General features: G+C 59.2%; 1 protein-coding gene across 3 annotated transcripts in view; it reads right to left on the bottom strand.

The window, feature by feature from the left end:
• CACNA1S (calcium voltage-gated channel subunit alpha1 S) overlaps positions 1–5,200 on the bottom strand; it is a 29,735-nt gene extending 24,535 nt beyond the window's left edge. For 2 of the 3 annotated variants that reach the window (XM_042837410.1, XM_042837411.1), the window contains exons 1-2: positions 3,610–4,091; positions 699–804 (exon numbers count right to left, since the gene is read on the bottom strand). In XM_042837410.1, coding sequence (XP_042693344.1) covers positions 699–804; positions 3,610–4,037 — 534 coding nt within the window. In that variant the 5' untranslated portion in view covers positions 4,038–4,091. Of the gene's footprint in view, positions 1–698; positions 805–3,609 lie in introns of all 3 variants that reach the window. The other variant, XM_042837413.1, reaches the window with a different exon arrangement.
• Between the last annotated feature and the right edge of the window lie 12,906 nt (positions 5,201–18,106).

Genomic DNA, 18,106 nt, shown 5'->3' with positions numbered 1-18,106 from the left:
AGCAAAGAGAACATTTTGGTATAAACAACATATTCGGATGCTTTGATTCAGTGCCCAAACTCAGACTCACAATAGAAATCAATACGGATTGAACTACAGTCGGCATCTAAGAGGGGGAAAGGGACAGTGAACTAAAAATAATGAAAGCTATTGATTTGGATCACACCAAAACATCTTATTCCAGGCAAGATGGAGGGACTGGAAACAACGGAATAATGGACTGGGAAGAAGTGATCTCTCCTTAACAGAGGTTTGGGTGGTTTATTTTTTCCTCTTTAAAAAAATGTCCCAGAATTAAAATTCAGCTTAGAAATGAATGGCCAGGCAATTCAGTCCCAAATATGCTAAAACAAAGCATTTCAGCCTTTCTGGAACAGGAAGTTTCCTTTTGGAAGCATTGAGATTAAAAATAAAAAAGGAAGAGAGATACCCTTCCTTCCCCTGTACTTCTCACACCACCCAGCTGCCTTTGCCCTCAACCTGCAGTTCTTTCCAGCCACTCTCCAGACCCATTCTGCAGCGGTGTCTCAGTGATTCGTGGCTTCTCGCTGCACTGACACGTGGTGCCACCACGCAGGGCAGCAGCCCCACAGATGCCATCACCTGGCGCCCAGGCACGCTGAGGATGAGCTCCATGGAGCAGTGAAGGCTGACCGCAGCTTTACAGAGAGGAGGATGGCAGGAGGGCTGAATCTCACCAGGCTGGAGTTGGCCACGTTGGTGTCATCCTCCGGCATGGGCAGGTAGATGGCCAGGGCAACGCAGTTGGCGAAGATGGTCAGGAGGATGATGATCTCGAAAGGTCTGAAACAGCGTTAAGGAGCAGAGAGAGATATGGGAAAGCAGTCCCTGCCTTGCTGGGGTGTGTGTGGGGGAAGCACAGGGAAACAGCCTCCCTCTGCCCATTCCTGGGTCTCTGGAGAGGACAGGGAATTGAAGCAGGGTTAGACACAGGACCTGGAGAGGGGCAGCACCCGCACAGGACCTAAGGGGACAAAGCACAGAGTGAAAGGCTGCAGCTGAGGACTTGGAAACCTGGGAGTTCCCCCTACTCATCCTTCAGCGAGCCACTTCAAGGTCCTCTCCCATAACAGAGATCACAGAGCACTGCACTCCAGAGCATGGTGGCCCTGGCTGCGGTTGCAGTGCTCAGCTGCCAGGAGGGAGATGCTGCAGAACAGCAGACCTCAGGTGCACTGTGCCACCCCAGGCTGGCAGCTGAGCCAGCAGACACATGGCTCACACCTCAGCGTCCCCCAGCCCACACAGCAGCGCACTCATGGCTGTTCTGCTGAGTGCCAGAGTCTCTCTCCCTCCATGGAACAGAGAATTGGGTCATCTGGGCCCTGGGGCACCTCTGAACAAAGGGGGTGGGCTGTTGTTTACCTCCAAGGCCCAGGGACAGCCACTTGGTCACTCCTACTGCTGTCACTGCTCTGCTGTGCCACTGAAACCTCAAGGTCAAGCTTCAGCTGTCACATTCCAGCAGTCCCAAAAGGGCTCACGTTCCCACAGGACCTTGGCCATGACAAGGCTCCCACCCCATGGACCACAGCCTCTCCTTCTTTTAGCACAGCTGAAACCCACCACCCCACGCCACCCTGGGAGAACAGTAGCCAGCCATGCTCTTTCGCTGTCCTTTGCTGGTCGCATCCAGGCCACACAGGCTTGTGCTCCAGCTGTGCACATGCCTAAAAGCAAAGGAGTCTTCTCTGTGCACCTGGCGACCTTGTGGCTGCCAGCTCTAGGTACAGCATGGCACAAAACATGTAAAAGTTTTTGGTTCCAGTTCACTGCTGAGTGCTTCCCAGTTCTCCAATTCGTTTGCCTTTCCTGCGCTCATCAGCAGCACTGGAGCAAAGTGCAGGTGGAGGAAAGGAAAGCGCTGCTCCACCTGTAAATCAGCACACTTCACGTGGCTCCTCCTCTCCAACCCACAGTTACAACCACAGCCAGTACCCACTTCTGAGCTGTTTTGAGATCTGCCATCCCCATCCCTACCCACAACTACACTGCCAACTGCAAATCCCCCGCAGTCCCATCCCGCCCTGGGCAGAGCCTCCTGCGAGCACCTGCAGCTCAGCCCTTGAAATTCAGCATCCCAGTACAGCAGCCCTAAGGCCATACTAGCGTTTCCCTACCCTATGGTTAATCAACTAATTATATCCATTCCCAGATAATTACGCAGCACAGGGCTGCAGCGGTCATGCCACTGTCTGGTTGGGCACCGTAGGGTGAGCAACACCTGGGTGCCTGCTCAAAGGGGGTGAAAGGAGCAGCCCACCCTGCCACCATTCATCACAGCCTTCGTGTGGGTGCAGGGGTGGAGGGTGAGGAAGATGCGTGACTTTTTGGTGAGAGCTGCATAAGCAGAGCAGGAATCACTGCCCAGGTCCTGCCACTTTAGCCAGGCAGCGCAGTGCTGGAAGTGGATTCTGATCTCTTGTTCCCATGCTGCAAAGGGACTCTCTGACCATTAAGGAGAGCAGAGCTCAAATCGGAGAATTCTCCTTTTCTGCTTCTGGGATGCCCCACCAGCACATCCTTCCCTGAGCTGCATTTCTCTCAAATGGGCAATGGGTGTGGAGGACACTTGTGCATGCAGCCGAGCAGCAGGGGAAGAGTTGGAAACAGACCCCATGTCTTCCAGCACACCGAAACACATCCCTTGTCCTGAGTCAGCACAGGCCAGAGCGTGCAGATCACAGAGGACCTCTCTCACATCAATGCATAAGGAAAGGAGTGTCGAAGGAGAGGAAGGTGTTTCTGACCTGGGCAGTACAAACAATTCTGGGCACTGGATTTCAGTGGCATCACTCGGCTGTTTTTATACCCCCCTGCACCTGACTGCCCTCATTTCAGGGTCAGGATGTACGAGCCCTCGTGGGACAGTTAGGGATGTCAGGCCAGGAGAGCTGCCAAGTAGGGATTAGCTGCGCCCATCTTCTGTGGGGATACCTAGTGCATGGGTCTGGTATCGCTGCACACATTCCCATTACTGGGGCTCATCTCTGCTCTGCAGCGTCTGCTGTCAGAGCCACAAAGCTGAGGCACTGACATGGCACAGGATCTTTTCCAGGCAGCTGGAGAGCAGGCAGTATCATTACTCTCAGCCTAGGGTGTCAGAAAGGCTGAACAGATGCCACCATGGTTTCACTGCCTAACCCCAAGCCCCTCTCATTGCAGTCTCCAGCTCCATCTTCAGCTGCTGCTTCCCAGGCTGGCTCTGCTGCTCTGCCTGGCCCCATCCCCACCACACCTCTCCCACCCCGGCAGGCTCTCCTGGTTCTCTCAGCACAGCTCCTACAGGCACAAAACACATTCACACCCAGCAGCCCCTTGCCACCCCGGTTGCTCCTACACCACCACATAAAAGATCCCCATGGCTCCACAGTTCCATCTTCCCACACAAGCTCATCTGACCCCAACTGGCACAACCATTGCCCTTTACACATCCTCCAGGTGTCCCCAATTGCTTTTCCTGCTCCCCCACTGGCTCAGTGGCACAGCCAAGCACAAAGCCCAAGCATGGCACCGCAGCACCGTGCTGCGAGCTCTCCTCCTGCAGATCGAGGGTCCTGATCCCCAGCACCCCCACCTGAAGGATACTTCCACTCCACGATGCTGATGCATGCCTTCCGCAGTGGGTTCTGTAGGGTTAAGCAGAACAGAGCCCTGGCTGGCCGAGGGGCTACTGGTGGCACCGGTTTCTTGGACTTCTCCTTCTGTTGCCTCTTCTTTGCATCATCCTGGTGGGACGCAGGCTCCATGGTGCTTCTCCCCACGCTGTTTCTCCTCCTCTCACCCCACGGCTGAGCCCCCAGCCCCAGCCAGCCAGAGCTCCTCCAGATCCCCCTCTCTGAGGAGCCGGACTCTGGGGGCTGGAGGCTGCGTTCGCATGCACAGCACACAAAGCACAGATTTAAATTTAGATCCCTGGCTCCCGGGTGCTGTCGCAGCTCCTGAGGCAGCAAAAGGACCCCAGCAGCTGTTGCTTCCTTACCCGGCGCATTGCGAGGCGGGCGAGTGCTTCGCATGCCACTGAGTGGGCTGGGGGTGGGGACGGCTGCCTGGCACCAGGCTCATCTTCTCTTAACGAAAAGTGCTTTTGTCCGTTGTCACCTCTTTCCCCAGTGCCCCAGCCAGCAAGGAAAGCCAGGCAACCAGGGGAACACACGCAGTTAAATCACATTTTTGGGGTGAAATGGACAACAGGACTCCAGCCAGTAGGGCACTTTCCCAAAGAAATATTCTTGAGGCCCCTTGATGGGTGTAGCTGCAAAGGTGAGCTATCTACACATATACGCACACACACACTTCCTGGTGATAGCTATAAGAAGTTGCTATCCAGATACATCCGCCTTTTAAAAATTATATTTATTATATTTATTTGCTAGCGGTGGTTTGTGGTAACCTGTAATAAAAGGGAAATAATGCCTCCGTGCCCTTGTGCATTACAGAATCTCACAACCCACTGCTGCAACCTCTACCCATGGCCCACACCATTACACTCCTCCCTTTGTAGGATCGCAGCTTCGTTTGGTGTGCTCTGCTCAGCTCAGTCCTCATCCTGTAGCTGCAGGGTCTCTGGGGCTGAGCACATCGCACTGATGCAGGCAGGGATTGGACCCCAACCTCAGACTCTAGTGAGTCCAAAATATGCTCTGGTTTGCCATTCCAGGCGGTGAACGAAAGACACGGGAATTGCAGCAGGCAGAGGTGGGCTGTCAGCACCTCTCTGCAGCAGGGGAAACCAGGGCACAAGAAAGCGGTTTTGCTGGAGCACTCAACAGTCACACTAACCGCACTCCCATCCTCCTGAAACGTTATGGTCCAACACAGACACATCCCAGCCAACACCCCGCACCACAGCGAGCTGATCTGCCCACTGCATGGCGCTGCCCAAAGTTTCCTTGCCTTCACTTTGCACGGTTCACTTAACCCGCTGTGGAGCTGGCTCTGGTGGGCACCGGGAGGATCTCTCATCTCATTTAGTCCTCGTTCTTCCCCCATTCCTTTGTGGAAGCTAGAGCTCAACTTCTGCTACTGCCTCCTGCAGAGCAGCAAGGACTCGGGGCCCACCTAGCGGAGACACAGCAGAGGGCAGGCAGTAACGGACACCAGCAGCACGGCACCTCCAAGAACCACAGAACATCCCGAGCTGGTAGGGAACCACAGGGATCCCCGGGTCCAACCCCCGGGTCCAACCCCCGGCACCAGCCAAACCCTACGGCTGAGAGCGGCGTCCCGATGCTCCCTGAGCTCCGGCAGTCCGGGGCTGAGCCCACCGCCCCCGGGGCCGAGCACGGCCGGACCCCCGGCCCAGCTCCGTGCCATTCCTATGCCACAGAGAGCAGAGATGAGCGCCGCCCCTCTGCCAACCAAATCGAGGGCCCTCAGCCGCCCCTCCTCGTGTCGCCCTTTCTTCCTTTCCCTCTCCCCGCTGCCCTCCTTCGGACGCTCTCCGATAACGCCGCCCGGCCCCACAACCCCATCCAAGAGGCCTCCACAGGAAACTTCAACCCTCGGGCACCGCCGGTTAAAGCTGCCTCAGCACAGACGCCTCCCGGGGCCTTCCGTCCGCAGCACTCCCTCCACGATAGGACCCTCCCGCACGCACCCCGCGGCCCGGAGCCACCCCCAGGCCGCACGCCCGCCGCTCCGGCCGCCATGACACCGCCGCGCCAGCACGCGCCGTGCGTCGTGCGTCATCACGTCGGGCGGCGCCACGCGGAGGGGTGGGCGAGACCATTCGTGGGAGAGGCGGGGGGGAGCGGGCGGGGCCATTACGTGAGGTGGGGGGAGCGAGGGCGGAACCACTGCGGGAGGGCGGGGGAGGGCGGTGACTCCTGCAGGGGGCGGCGGCCCCGCAGTGCTGACAGCGGCCGCCCGAGGGCAGCAGCGCCCCAGCGCCGCTCCGCGCCCCGCAGCTGCGATCCGCTCTCCTGCGCGTCCCCGGCGCTCCGTGCAGCGCGACCCCCGCCCCGCCCGGTCCCGTCGGGGCCGGGGCCGCGCGCAATGCCGTGCGGGCGGTGGCGTCGCCGCTCTGCGGACTTTGGGGGCTGTGTGAAACCGGGAAGGGCCGAGCTCAGCCGATGGCTTCACCTCCTCCGGAGCAATTTGTGCCGCTGGGGAGCAGTGAGAGGAGCTTGGACCCACTGTGCCACCCAGCGCGAGGCCGGCAGAGTCACAGAGCCACCACAGAATCAGAGAATTGTTAAGACTGGAAAAGACCTTTGAGGTCGAGTCCGGTCACAACCCAAACCCCACCATGCCCACTCATAGGATCGGTGAGGCTGGAAAAGACCTCAACCAGCAGCCCATCCCCATACGCCCGTTCGTAGGATTATCAAATCATTATGGTCCGAAGAGGCCTTTAAGGTCACCCAACTCAGCCCGTCCCACCGTGCCCACTGACGGCTGGGACGCAGCACAGCGCTTCCCAAATCCTCACCCACCCCTCCGGCCCCTGGAAACCCCACAGACGGAGGGGCTGGGGCGGCTCAGGGATGCAGAGCCGAGGGAAAGCCCTCGGGTCGGAGCCCTCGGGTCAGATCGTGGCGTGGCCGCCTTCCGCCCTGGCGTCACCGCGTGCCGGCGCGGAACAAAACAAGCCTGGAGCGGGGAGCTGCCACCGGCACACGGCTCATGAATGGGGCTAAGAATAGATTTCCTGTTTACTGAACTGCTGGGGCAGAGGGCGCCCGGTGCTATTTTTGCCAATCCTGCCCACCCCGCTGCCTATGGGAGCATGGAGCATCCACTGGACGCTGTGGGCCGTGAGCATCCCCCATACAGGCACTGTGGGACCCAGCGCTGCGATCCCCCGATGTGTTTTCCCAGAGGGAAGAGAGCCTTGCACACAGGGCAAAGCGCTGTGGATTATGGCACTTTCTCTGCTCCTCTTGGCCCCTCACAGGAGCAGCGCAGCAAAACGCCGAGCAGAAGTCACGCAGTTTCCTATTCTTGAGAATGAGGAAGGCCAGGGGCCATTTACTGGAATCCCCAGCCACAGCCCTCGCCGCAGCCTTTTCTTGTAAACACTGACCAAAATACGTTGTGAAACCCGCATGTGGCTGCCGCACGGGGGGCTGGGCCACCCATCACCAAGAAAACCCAAAACTGTGGCAAAGAGGGATCACTATGGGTAGCAGCATCCCCGCAGGGGCTGCAGCACCCTGCACTTGCCCTGAACCCCAGCCAGGGGCCCCGATCCCAAATCCCACACCCCAACCCCCTATCCCTGGGCCCACAGGGATGCAGGAAGGTGTGTGGCTGCTGTCACCTCCCCAGTGCTGCCCCAGCATCACACAGACATCGCTGGGAGCCTGCTTTGTGGGGTGGGGGCTGGAAAGGGACAGGCTTCATAGGGTTTCTCCTCTCCATAGGCACTCCCTCTCTATAGTTGCTACTCTGCTGGGGATATTTTCTTGCTTTGTAATTGCAGATGCTGCACTCTGCTGTGCAAAATGCGCTGTTGGTTTTTTTTGGTGGTTTTTTTTTTTGCTTTGTGAGGTCTTTAGCAGACTGCATCACCAGGGCAGCATCTGTGCTGGTTTGGGTTGGGATACATAAAAGCTGGGCTCTAGAGGGGCTTGCTCTATAGCTGCTGGGCTCACAGGTACATCCCTGCTGGAGCAGATCCGGGGAATCCACACTGTGTGGAGCCGAGCTGCTGCTCCACACCTGCCCTATGGATCTGCAACCCTGTGCTTGGTGCTGCTCTGTGAGCATTCCAATAAAGCCCTTTCCGAAGCACGGCAAAAAGATTGGAGCCTCTAGTAATTGCACCCCACAAATCCCCCTCAGGGAGCAATGCAAAGCTGAGGGTTCCCCAGCACCCACCCCGCTGCACCCCCCTCACACCGCACTGCACTCCCTCTGCATTGCACTGCACCCCTTTTGCACTGCACCGCGTGCTGCAGGCTCTCCCCAGGCTCAGGGGAGCTTTGGGAGGATGCAGTTTCTGCCTCCTTTCCATGGCCTCCAGCAAAGGGCGTCTCATGCAATGGAACCAGGTCGTACACTGCGGCGTCTGGCGAAGATGCAGGAGGTGTTTCCCATTGGCGCAGGAATTCACTGTTTGCGCGTGTGTTGGGGAACGGGGGAGGAGGGGGGGAGGTTGTTATTATTTAATTTTATTTTCCGGCCTCCATCCAGGAATCTCTGCAATGTGCTGCTCCCGGGGAGGCTGGGGCAGCCGTGAGTCACTGGAACGTGACTCAGTGCCGCTGCTCTCACACAGGACATGAGCAGAATGCAGAATGCCAAAGGAGGGGAACAGCCCTGCAGAGCTGCTCAGACCCGCATTTCTCACGGGGAGACCCCCAGTGCAATGGAAGCTGAGCTCCACGTGGGATCAAAGCGTAGCACGGGGTCACAGCACTGCATGGAGAGGTCCTATGCTGAACCCCAGCACTCTCACTGCATCCCATGGCCACGTGCTGCCCCTCCTTGTCCTCATGGTGACGGTTTCTGGGGGTCCAGGGGCAGTGCTGAGCACTGTGATTCTCATCACACCCCAGGCACGGCCTCAGCTGCCTCTGTCAGCCGTGATGGAAAGCCAAGCTGGGCTGGCAGGCCCTTCTCTGTGATCTTGTTAATTAAGAAGTACATTTAATTAGCAGCACCCCAGCTGTGACTCAGCTCATCATCATGATCGAAACAAGAGCTGGCGCCGTGAACCCCCAACCCCAGCAGGACCCCACTGACGTTTTGGGGTGGGTTCCCATGGGATGGGGTGGATTGGGGCCATCCCCGGGCACAGCTGCTGTCACCCCCTCCCAGGGGCAATTCCTCATTGCCACGCTGCAAATAATCACGTTAATAACCCATTTACCACGCTAAAAATAGTCTTGATAATGACACCCAGAGCTTTCCAGGAATAGATCTTAAAAACACGGGGAAAGCTGTTCCCAAAACGCCACGATGTGCAGATGGGGAAACTGAGGCACAGCCACACCGTGTCCCCGGGCACGGAGCCTCTGCCGGGCGGCTACGGAATGCGCTCCTGAGTAAACCGCCGTAGAAATGAGCTCCTTCTGTATATGTATAGGTGCCGTCCTGCCAGCTGGATCCCCAGAGGGGACAGAGAGAGGAAACTGGGAGGCTGCCCGGAGCGTGGGGGCTTCGCTCGGCACCACCGCCCCGCGCTGGGGTGGGGGCGTCGGAGGTGGTCTGCGGTGTGGGCTTGAGGAGCTGGGACGTGTGGGGCTGTGCTGGGTAATGCTGCAGAGCAGCACTGCGCGCGGGGTGTGGGGTGGCAGAGGACCCCCCCCCCCCCCCTCCCAGCAGGGCCATCGCCCCCTGTACTCCATCCATGGTGGCCAAAATGGGGGCACTTCCCCTCCCGCTAAATTCATCCCCGCGAGTGATTCTCCCCATCTGCATCTGCGGCGCAGCTCCCGGTACCACCTCCACCCGCATCCCATCACGCACGCACTCCTCCCTGCACCACCACGTGCAAGGTGGAGGGGAGCTGCACGCACACGCGGGGCCGCACCGGGCAGGGCCGCCCTCGCTCGGGTTTCCCGCAGCTCCCGCAGTGGTGCTGCACCCCCCACCCCACCCCCCCCGGAACGGGAGGAGCCGCCGGACCGCTCCATTAGCGATGCAGACAGTGCCGCTTCCCCGTCTGGAGCAGCCGCAGCCCCCGCAAAGCCCCCGCCCGGCTGCGGGGCTGCACCCCCAGGAGGTGCTATTCTGAGGGTCCCCGCCCTTGGATGGATGCTGAAGGCGGCGGGGGGGTGGGGACTGCATGGGGGGGTTCCTCCCCCAAAAGGGTGGGCGGTGGGAGAGGGGTGACCGCCGAGGTTCCCCGCAGGCGGCTGCAAATGTCGCTGCGCGCCGCTGCTGGCGGGAAGGGGGAGGTTATCAGAAGCCTGTGGGGGTGGGGTCGTGCTGTCCCCGCGTCTCCCCGGCCGCTGCGGTAAGGCCGGGCGCCCCCCGCCCCGCTGTGCCGCTGGAGGGTCGGACGGGGAGGTGAGGACGGAGCCACTGCCCCCGGGTGGGGAAGCAGAGGGAGGTGGGGCGGTGAGGAAGGGGTGGGGACGGCGGGGGGGACAAAGCCACCACCGTGTGCAGCCCTGAACAGAGCCGTCCCCTTGCAGCAGCTCCAGCCCCTGCAGCGGGTCCAGCCCCTGCGATGGGTCCGTCCCTTTGCACCACAGCCAGCCCCGTTCCTCTGTATCACACCCAGCCCTCCGCACCGCATCTGTCCCTCTGCATTGCATTTGTCCCTCCGCGCCGCATTCATCCGTCCGCATCCATCCCCAGATCATCAAAAGCCACAGCGACGCCAGGGGACAAGCAGCTATGGGGAGGGGGACGGGGTGGAGGCGGTAGCAGAGGGTCTCCGCCTGCTGCCCTTTGGTGCGCTGCCCCACATCCCTCCCTGCTCCGTTACCGGCGCGTCCCATTGGAGCTGCCGAGCGGGGGGCAATCGGGGACACGCAAGGGAGGGAGCGGCTGCATTTATTTTCTTCCATCCGAATCCACCCGCCGCAGAGAGAACGGGGTGGGGAGGAGGAGATGAGGAAACCCATTCGGATCTGCAGAGGAGATGCTGCCACCCAAGCCGTAGCGTTAGATTTATTATTATTTATTCATTTTTTTGGTCGGTTGTTTTAGCGTCTCGTCTCGTCTCGTGGCGGAGCCGGGTGATAAATATCGGCATTCTGGTAAGCGGTGAATCACCGCCTGCTGACACGAGTGCTCCTGGCCCCCCGCCACCCCCAGCCCCACGCCGCCCCACCGCGGGGCCGTGCTGGCCGCAGCAAATATGTTTGGCCGCGTTCCCCTGGCTGCCGCCCCAGGACGGTGTCGGGAATCGGCTCCAAATCATGTTCTGTGGGCAGGCAGCCGCTAGGTAATGGTATTTCCATGGGTGATGAGATGCTGCGGGGATGTGGCGATGCTCCTGTCCTCCTCTGGGATGTGTCCCTGCTGCAGACCCCACAGCCACCCCATTGCTGCCTTGTCCCCGCCCACTGGGTCCCACTTGGGCTGATCTCTGTTGTTTTGCAGCCCCGTATCCCCCCCAGCATCCCTGACACCCCCAGATTCCTCTGCCTCCCCGCAGCCTCACCCTGGGGGATGCAGCTCCCCACCCCAGGTCAGTGCATCCCCAGTTCTCATCCCTGTGCTGCCAGCGTTTGTGCCAGATGGATGTCCTAACGGGACACCACTGCTGCTGGGACTCCAAATCCAAACCCACCCTGGGTTCTGTTACTGTGATGGGGCCAGAACACCTGGAGGAAGCACACCTGGGGCACTGACTGTGCGGTGTCACTTGGTGCCGTGTGGCACATCCTGTCCCCAGTGCTGGCACTGATGTGCTGTGGTCCGTGGGAGCCCAGGGGTGGCACCGCAGCAGAATCCAGGCTTTAAAGACTCCCCCCAGCAGCGGCTGATCCCCTCCACAAGTTACAGAAGGTCCTTGGACCTCGTGAGCAGCTGGTGTGAAGCTGTAATTACCTTAATTAGCTCTGGGATTGCATTCCCTCCCTGTGCTAATTTCGTTTCTACAGTAACCAGCCTGAGAGGTGTGTGTGCGCCCGGTCCCGTGGCACAAAGCAAAGCAGAGAGCAAAGCCCTGAAGTCACCCCAAAACCGGGGAACCCCCCTGAATCCCTCGGCCGCCCCCAGCCTCAATGCCCCGTGCATTCAGTAACCCACTGCAGAGCTCTGGGAGGGCCCTGGGTGCTCCTCACTGTCCCAAAGGGGTAACGTGCACCGCCCGACCCTGGGTGCAACGGGTTTGGGATGGCGCAGAGCCCCGGCTCTTTGCTGTAACCCAATATCCCCCTGATGTAAGAGCCATTGGGGAGGAAACCATAAAAGCTTCAGGAAATGGGTATTAATTCACATCGAGGCAATAAAGGGGAAGGAGGGCTCCCAGGCAGAGCGCTGGGCCCTGGGGAGGGCCAAGCTGTGCCCCATCGCAGCAAAAAAAACCCAGATAGGAAATCATCCCGAGAGCTTTGGGGTTCAGACCCGAGGGGTTCCGAAGTGGGAGCACCCAGCAGCGGGCAGAGCTCCCTGCCGTGGAGCTGGGCAGCACTGACCACTAGAAGGCAACGGGAACAAGGCGCGGGGCTGCCTTCTCGCCCGGCACATTCCACGTGGGGCCGGCGGTTGCCCTGGAAATGCGGGGAAAAAAAAAAAAAAAAGAAAGAAAGAAAGAAAAAAAAAAATTATCTGAGAAATTAAACAAAAAGGGCCACGAGGCTGAGCGGGCTGCAGTGCTGCGGGAGCGGGCGATGCTCCGGGGGCTGGGTGCTGCGTGCTGAGTGCTGAGCCCCCCCGCCGCATCCCGGGCTATAAATAGTGCAGGAAAGCAGTCGCGGTGCTGCCACGAGGCTTTGGCAGTCCCCAAAAGCCATCGGGAGGGGGGAGCGTGACAGCGTGCGGGGCAGCGACCGCACTCCCATCCCCATTTTCCCGGCGCGGATTGATCCCCTCGGCGGGCAGCGGCTGCAGGACACGGCGGAGGTGCGTTTTGCTGAGTGGCTGCTTTTTAAAAATAACTCTGCCTTTGTCAGCAGGTCAGGGCTGCTCCAGATTGAAGGATCGCAGCCGCCCATCCCTCCCCTGCTCCCCTCTTTAGGATGCTCTGGGGAATGCTGGACCGCCGCATCCCGCGCTGGGAATGCTCCCACATCCCTCGTGCATCACCATCCCCAGGCGCTGAGTGGGGGATGCGTGAGTCCACGTCCCCCAAACCCCACCTGGAAGCTGCCCCTCCGCCCACGGGGTTGGGGAGGAATGGGGGCACACGGGCACGGAGCTGCCAGCGTCCGCTCAGCTGAGTCACGCGGTGATTACGCCCTAAATGCGAGCGCGTTCGTGCAGGGATGAGAGATGCTCACATGAGGCAGCACGGGGAGCTCCGCGCTCTCCCCCCTCCAGCAGCTGAGGGCTGTGCCCCATCCACCGCTGCGGCAGAAAAGGAGCAGATTCAGCCGGGTTTGGTTGGGAATAGGGAAAATGCACAGACACAGGGACCGCAGCAGAGTGATGGATGTGGACGGGAAAACCTGATGGGCAGAGAGTGGGGGCTCTGAGGGACACCGGGGGGAATGGGCAGCGGACACGGGGCGGAGGGCAGGGAAGCAGCTCCGTGGGTTTGTCCTCCCTGCTGTGTCCGTGGGGTTATGCTGTACCCAAAGGGCTCAAAGGAAAATGGGAACGGGGTGAATGGTAGTGCTGCGCAGCCCACGGGGATGCAGGGCACACAAGGGCTCTCAGTCCCCATTGGTGACTCTTTGGGCACATTGAGGAGCAAACACTGAGAGAGGCTCTGAGCCTGCTGGGGCTGTCCTGCCGCAGGGAATGGCCCCGCGTGCCCTAACAGCAGAGCAGTGGCAGCTCGGTGTCCTTGCACACACATCCCTGAGCCAGAGCCCTGTGCCATCCTCATGCCACCCCCACGCAGTCCTTGTCCTGTCCCCATCCCATCCCATCCATGTTCCATTCCCACGCAGTCCTCATGCCGCCCCTGTGCTGTCCCCACTCTGGCACTCAGCTGAACCATCCAAACCCTTTGCGCTCCCTGGACCCTTCACAGTCACCCCCTTTGGCTTTGTGGGGTCAACACCAGGGACAAGGCAAGGACAAGGATATGGGGTTCCAGCCCTCCTCCTCACCCCACTGGCATTTGAGATGTGAGAAGGGACATGGCAGCCTCAGTTTTAGGAGAGATTTGGATGTGCCTATGTCCTCCTTCTGCTCAACACCTCTCTGCATGCAAAGGGACCTCATCAAGATCAGGATGGATGTGGGTCATACAGTCCCCATGTCTTTCTGCCAAGATCCCCAAAAGGCAGAGCTGCAGAAACCTCTTCAGAGGGCTCTCCCAGCCCTCCTTCATCACTTCTTCCCATCCAACCCAATCCCCCTTCCCACCTGTCTGGCACCATATAAGACCTGAGCGGCCCCAGCTGCCTTTGCGGGGCTCCTATCTCCCTAATTCTGTCTTAAAACAGACCCGTGGCTGCTCATCCTGCTGTGCCAGCACTCTTCTGCTCCATCCTGGGATAAGGGCTGAAAGCCCTAGGGATGACGCAGGGCAGGGTCAGATGGTGCAGACGGAGCCCATGAGTGGTGGCAGAGGATCTTGGCTGTGTGTTATTAATGGGGTGAGAGCAGGGCAAACCCTACAGAAATCCCAGAAGGGTGCTGCAGTGTTCCTGAAGGAAAGTGGAAAGGAGAAGTGAGAACGTGAGCAGCAGTGACCTGAGCACACAGGGCAAGCGCTGGGGGAGCACCTGGCAATAGGAATTGGCTCAGCATCGCTCGGCGCCGAGTCCCACAGGGTGGGGACGTGGGGCTGGCACTGATGGCCCTGTCCCGATAAGCCGGCCCCGAGCTGCAGCAGCTGCAGATAACAGCTCTGCGTCTGCACCACGCCGATACCCCAGTGCTGACCTCTCCCTTGGGGCTCAGCCCCACCACCTCCAGGTCTCATCCCAGAACTCCCCCTGGAAAAGCAGGATGCATCTGCACTGACCAGCAGGGACATTGCCACACCGTGCCTCCCCCCTCTGTTCTCTTGAGGCATGGGTGAGAATCCACTTTGCCTCAAACCCCGCGTTCTGGGGGAAAAGTCATTATTTTATGAAGCTGAGATCTCCCAACTGGGATGAAATCCACCCCGAAGCCCTGCGAGAGCCATCAGCACCGCGGGTCGGGGGGGGAAGCAGCTGCTTTGGGGATTATTAATGAGCAGCGAATGATGGGAAAGGCGAGGATCAATCGGAACAAAGGAGTTCAATGGCAGAAAGAAACGCTCGCAGAGTAATGGGAGTCCATTTCTCCTGCCGACTGTCGGAAGCGCATCCTGTTAAACATCCATCAATTATCCCAGCTTGAAAATGCATTAAAGTAATGAGGAATTATCCATCAGATACACTTAAAGGCAGTGCCCCCCTCTGCCCACCACCCTGCAAAGAGCCTCTCCAGGAAGGGAAACGGCCGGTTGGCAGTGAGGAACAGCATTTTCCCAACCTCCTTCAGGACCCACATTTCCCCTATTCTGCCCCATGCCTCATTTCCCCACCCAGTGCTGCCCACACTGCACCCACACTGTGTCCATGGCGTGACCCCAACACCTCTTTTTCCAGGAAAGGAAGCAGAGGTTAATGCAGTGTGTGTGCTGGTAGCAAAATTCCCCCAAACCGATCCTTCCCTGTTTCCAGGTTGGCCCCACATTTGAACAAGGATGGCACAGAGGCGGGAAGGGGCTCTGCTGCAGGGGCTGGAGTGAGGAGCTGAGATAACTGCTGGGCTGAATGTAGCCAGCAATGAAAAGCATCCAGCTGGCAGCATAACTTGGGATTGCTCTCAGTGGGAAGGGGAACTGACCCCAGTGGGGTCAGGATGGGCCTATTCCCTCTGAACAGGTTCAGCAAGAGAATGGAGTACAGCAGTCAGATGGGCTGGATCTGAAAAAATCAGAGATGAGTTCAGGGTGGTGGTTGGCTTTAGGCTGAGGGCAGCGGCCCCAGGACTGCAGAGTGGGATCAGCCCCCATAGTTAAAAGGCTTTCCCCGTTTGGCGCAGGGCTTCAGGGCAGTCTGGGACCTTCCCCTCCATATCTTCAAGTGATGCTGCTCACTGTGCAGCTGGGGGTGGCCAGACATCCCGGGGACAGCAGTGTGACCACAGCATTTCCTTAGGGAACAGGGGAACATCCCACTCCTGAGCTCCTCTTCCCTGGGGCAGATCTCATTTTCCCAAACCTCTGGCTTTGGCTTGCTGATAACAGCCTGCAGCTGCTCAGGGCAGCGAGTGCTGCAGGTGGCGATGGTCAGTCACTGCCATTAGGTGTCACAAGAGCATCGGGTCTCTGCTCCTCCTGCAAAGAGGAGCGGTGGATGGGAGGGGAGGGGTGGGGAGCAGAGGTGGCACCTCGGAGGCCCCTAGGCAGGGGACAAGCACTGAGAGGCAATCTTGCAGTGTCACCATCATCCCCTCCCTTATCACCCAATGGCTGCACATCTGCCCCAGCCCCACGGCTGGGCTGTTCCTGTGAAATTGTGCCCCCGGTGCTCCCCAGGGAGGGATGCTCTGGAGTTTCCCATGGAGGGGCTCCCCGTCTCGTGGTGTTCCTGCCCTGCGCCCACCCTGCACAGTCCCAGCCCCGGGGGCAGCTGCAGGGCTCAGATAACCTTCCAGGAATTTCGATTGTTCACCCAAACGCCGTTTTTCCATCTTTCATTTAAAACTGAGCTGAAACAAAGCACCGTCCAGGGCTCGGCGCCTCGATAAGGCTCCAGTGGGAAAAAAACCTTTCTCCCCAAGGCCGGGCACAAAGCTGCAGCGAGCTGATAAAGGCGAGAGCACCGGGAGCATCCCTACCCCTTCCGTGCCTCCAAATATAGGTGGCCATGCAGGAGAGCCGTGGGGCAGCCCTGGGTGGTCTCCAGCCTCGTGTCACCTCTGCGGCCAGACGCCACGGGGACGGCCACCCTTCGGCCAGGTGCGTGTTTCTGTGCAGGATGGGGTCCTGAAAGCATCGTGCCCCCCCCCGGCCGAACAAACCCAAGCTCTGTAGTGCTGCACTTGGCTGGGAGCACCGTGCGCAGCATAGCAGGGATGCTTTCCCCACAGCTGGCAGTGCTGGGGTGTCCTCAAATAGGGGAGGGCAATGTGGGCAGTTAGTGGGAAACGCGCCTCCTCCCAAGGGCCTGCAGGGTTCCTCTTTGGCCGTTTCTGCAGAATCACAAAGAGGAAGGACCCCCACAGCAGCCCCACGTCACAGTGTTGGGCGACGCTCTGTGGGGGTCGGGGCTCCACTGCTTCTGCCCTGCGCTGCTTTTGGGCACACTGCTCAGGGCTGCCCTCACCCTGAATGTTTCCCCTTCACTTTCCAATTTGAGCCCTTCAAATCCACCCTTGGAGGACCTCATTCTGCCCTTTTGCTCAGAAAAATCTCTAAAAAAAATCTCTTTTATTCCCTAAAAGAACCCAGTCCCCTTCCTGCCAGCCCCATGATGCCATTTCTCCCTCACATCCCTCCCCTCCACCCGCCCATCTCATTCCCACTCATGTCACGAGCGGGTCAGTTCTATGCACTGCAGCGGGCTCAGCACGCAGGAATGCTGTGAGTTTGCAAAGTGGTTTCAGCGAGACGTTATCTAATGAGGGAGGAGGAGGAGGGCGGATTAAGCCAAACCCACAGCAGCGGCTTTCAATTAAAGCGGGCAACTTGACGTCTTTTCCTTCTGACACAGCCAACAAATGCCCCGAGCAGCTGCTGGGCTCTCCCCGACCCATCAGTCCCCTCACCCTCCGTGTCCCATCAATGAATGGAGTATAGGAAATGGGTGCACCAGGAGCTGGGAGCAGTGAGAAATGGGTGAATGGATGCATTAGGAAATGAATGCAGCCCTACATGTGCCAGGGAACTCCCAGTGCCGGCTGCTGGCTGGTGAAATCGTAGGGCCAAGAGATCTGTGGGGCTAGAACCCTACATCCTGTGCATCCCTGATCCCAAGCATCCCAAATCCTTTTGGCTCTGAGCCGTGTCTATGGTGGATGCAGCACCCCGACCGGAGGCGTGCAGGGCTGCAATGCTGCACACCACCCACAGTGCCATGGCACTGCCTGCACCCCGGATGCAGGCACAGGCCAGGAAGGTGACGGAGGAGCCCATGGGACAGCCCCAGTGACGTCCCAGCACCGCTGCTGACGTTCGATAGAGGGAAAAGCCGTCCATAGAGCAAATAATTGGCTGGGCTGTGCAAACCCGGCTTGGCCGGTGTCTCGGGGCAGAGATCTGGGCCCCATCTGGCCGATGTTTACCTGCCTGCTGGAATCCACCCTGCAAACTTCCTCCTGGCTCGGCCCTGATAAGGCTCCTGGTGCTGGCCTGGGGATGCTCCATCCCCACCACCCTGCAAGCAGCGGGCACCCTGCGGACCACGTGTTACCGCACACCTCATAAAGGTCCCGCAACAGCTTTCCTCTGGCAATAAGATGGATAAAAAAAGGGAAACTGAGGCATGGAGCGTGTGCCACAAGCTGCAGGAGGAGCGGGGCCCCGTGCTGTGAAAGCAGCCCGTTATCGGCCTGCCGGCGTCACGCTCGGCTTCCAGGAAAGGAA

The sequence above is a fragment of the Centrocercus urophasianus genome, unplaced genomic scaffold (genome assembly GCF_019232065.1).
Source record: "Centrocercus urophasianus isolate 14NV4802_14NV808 unplaced genomic scaffold, USGS_Curo_1.0 seq_70, whole genome shotgun sequence".
Lineage (NCBI taxonomy): Eukaryota > Metazoa > Chordata > Aves > Galliformes > Phasianidae > Centrocercus > Centrocercus urophasianus.
Note: the sequence above shows the minus strand (reverse complement) of the source record. Positions and strands in the feature narration are given on the sequence as shown.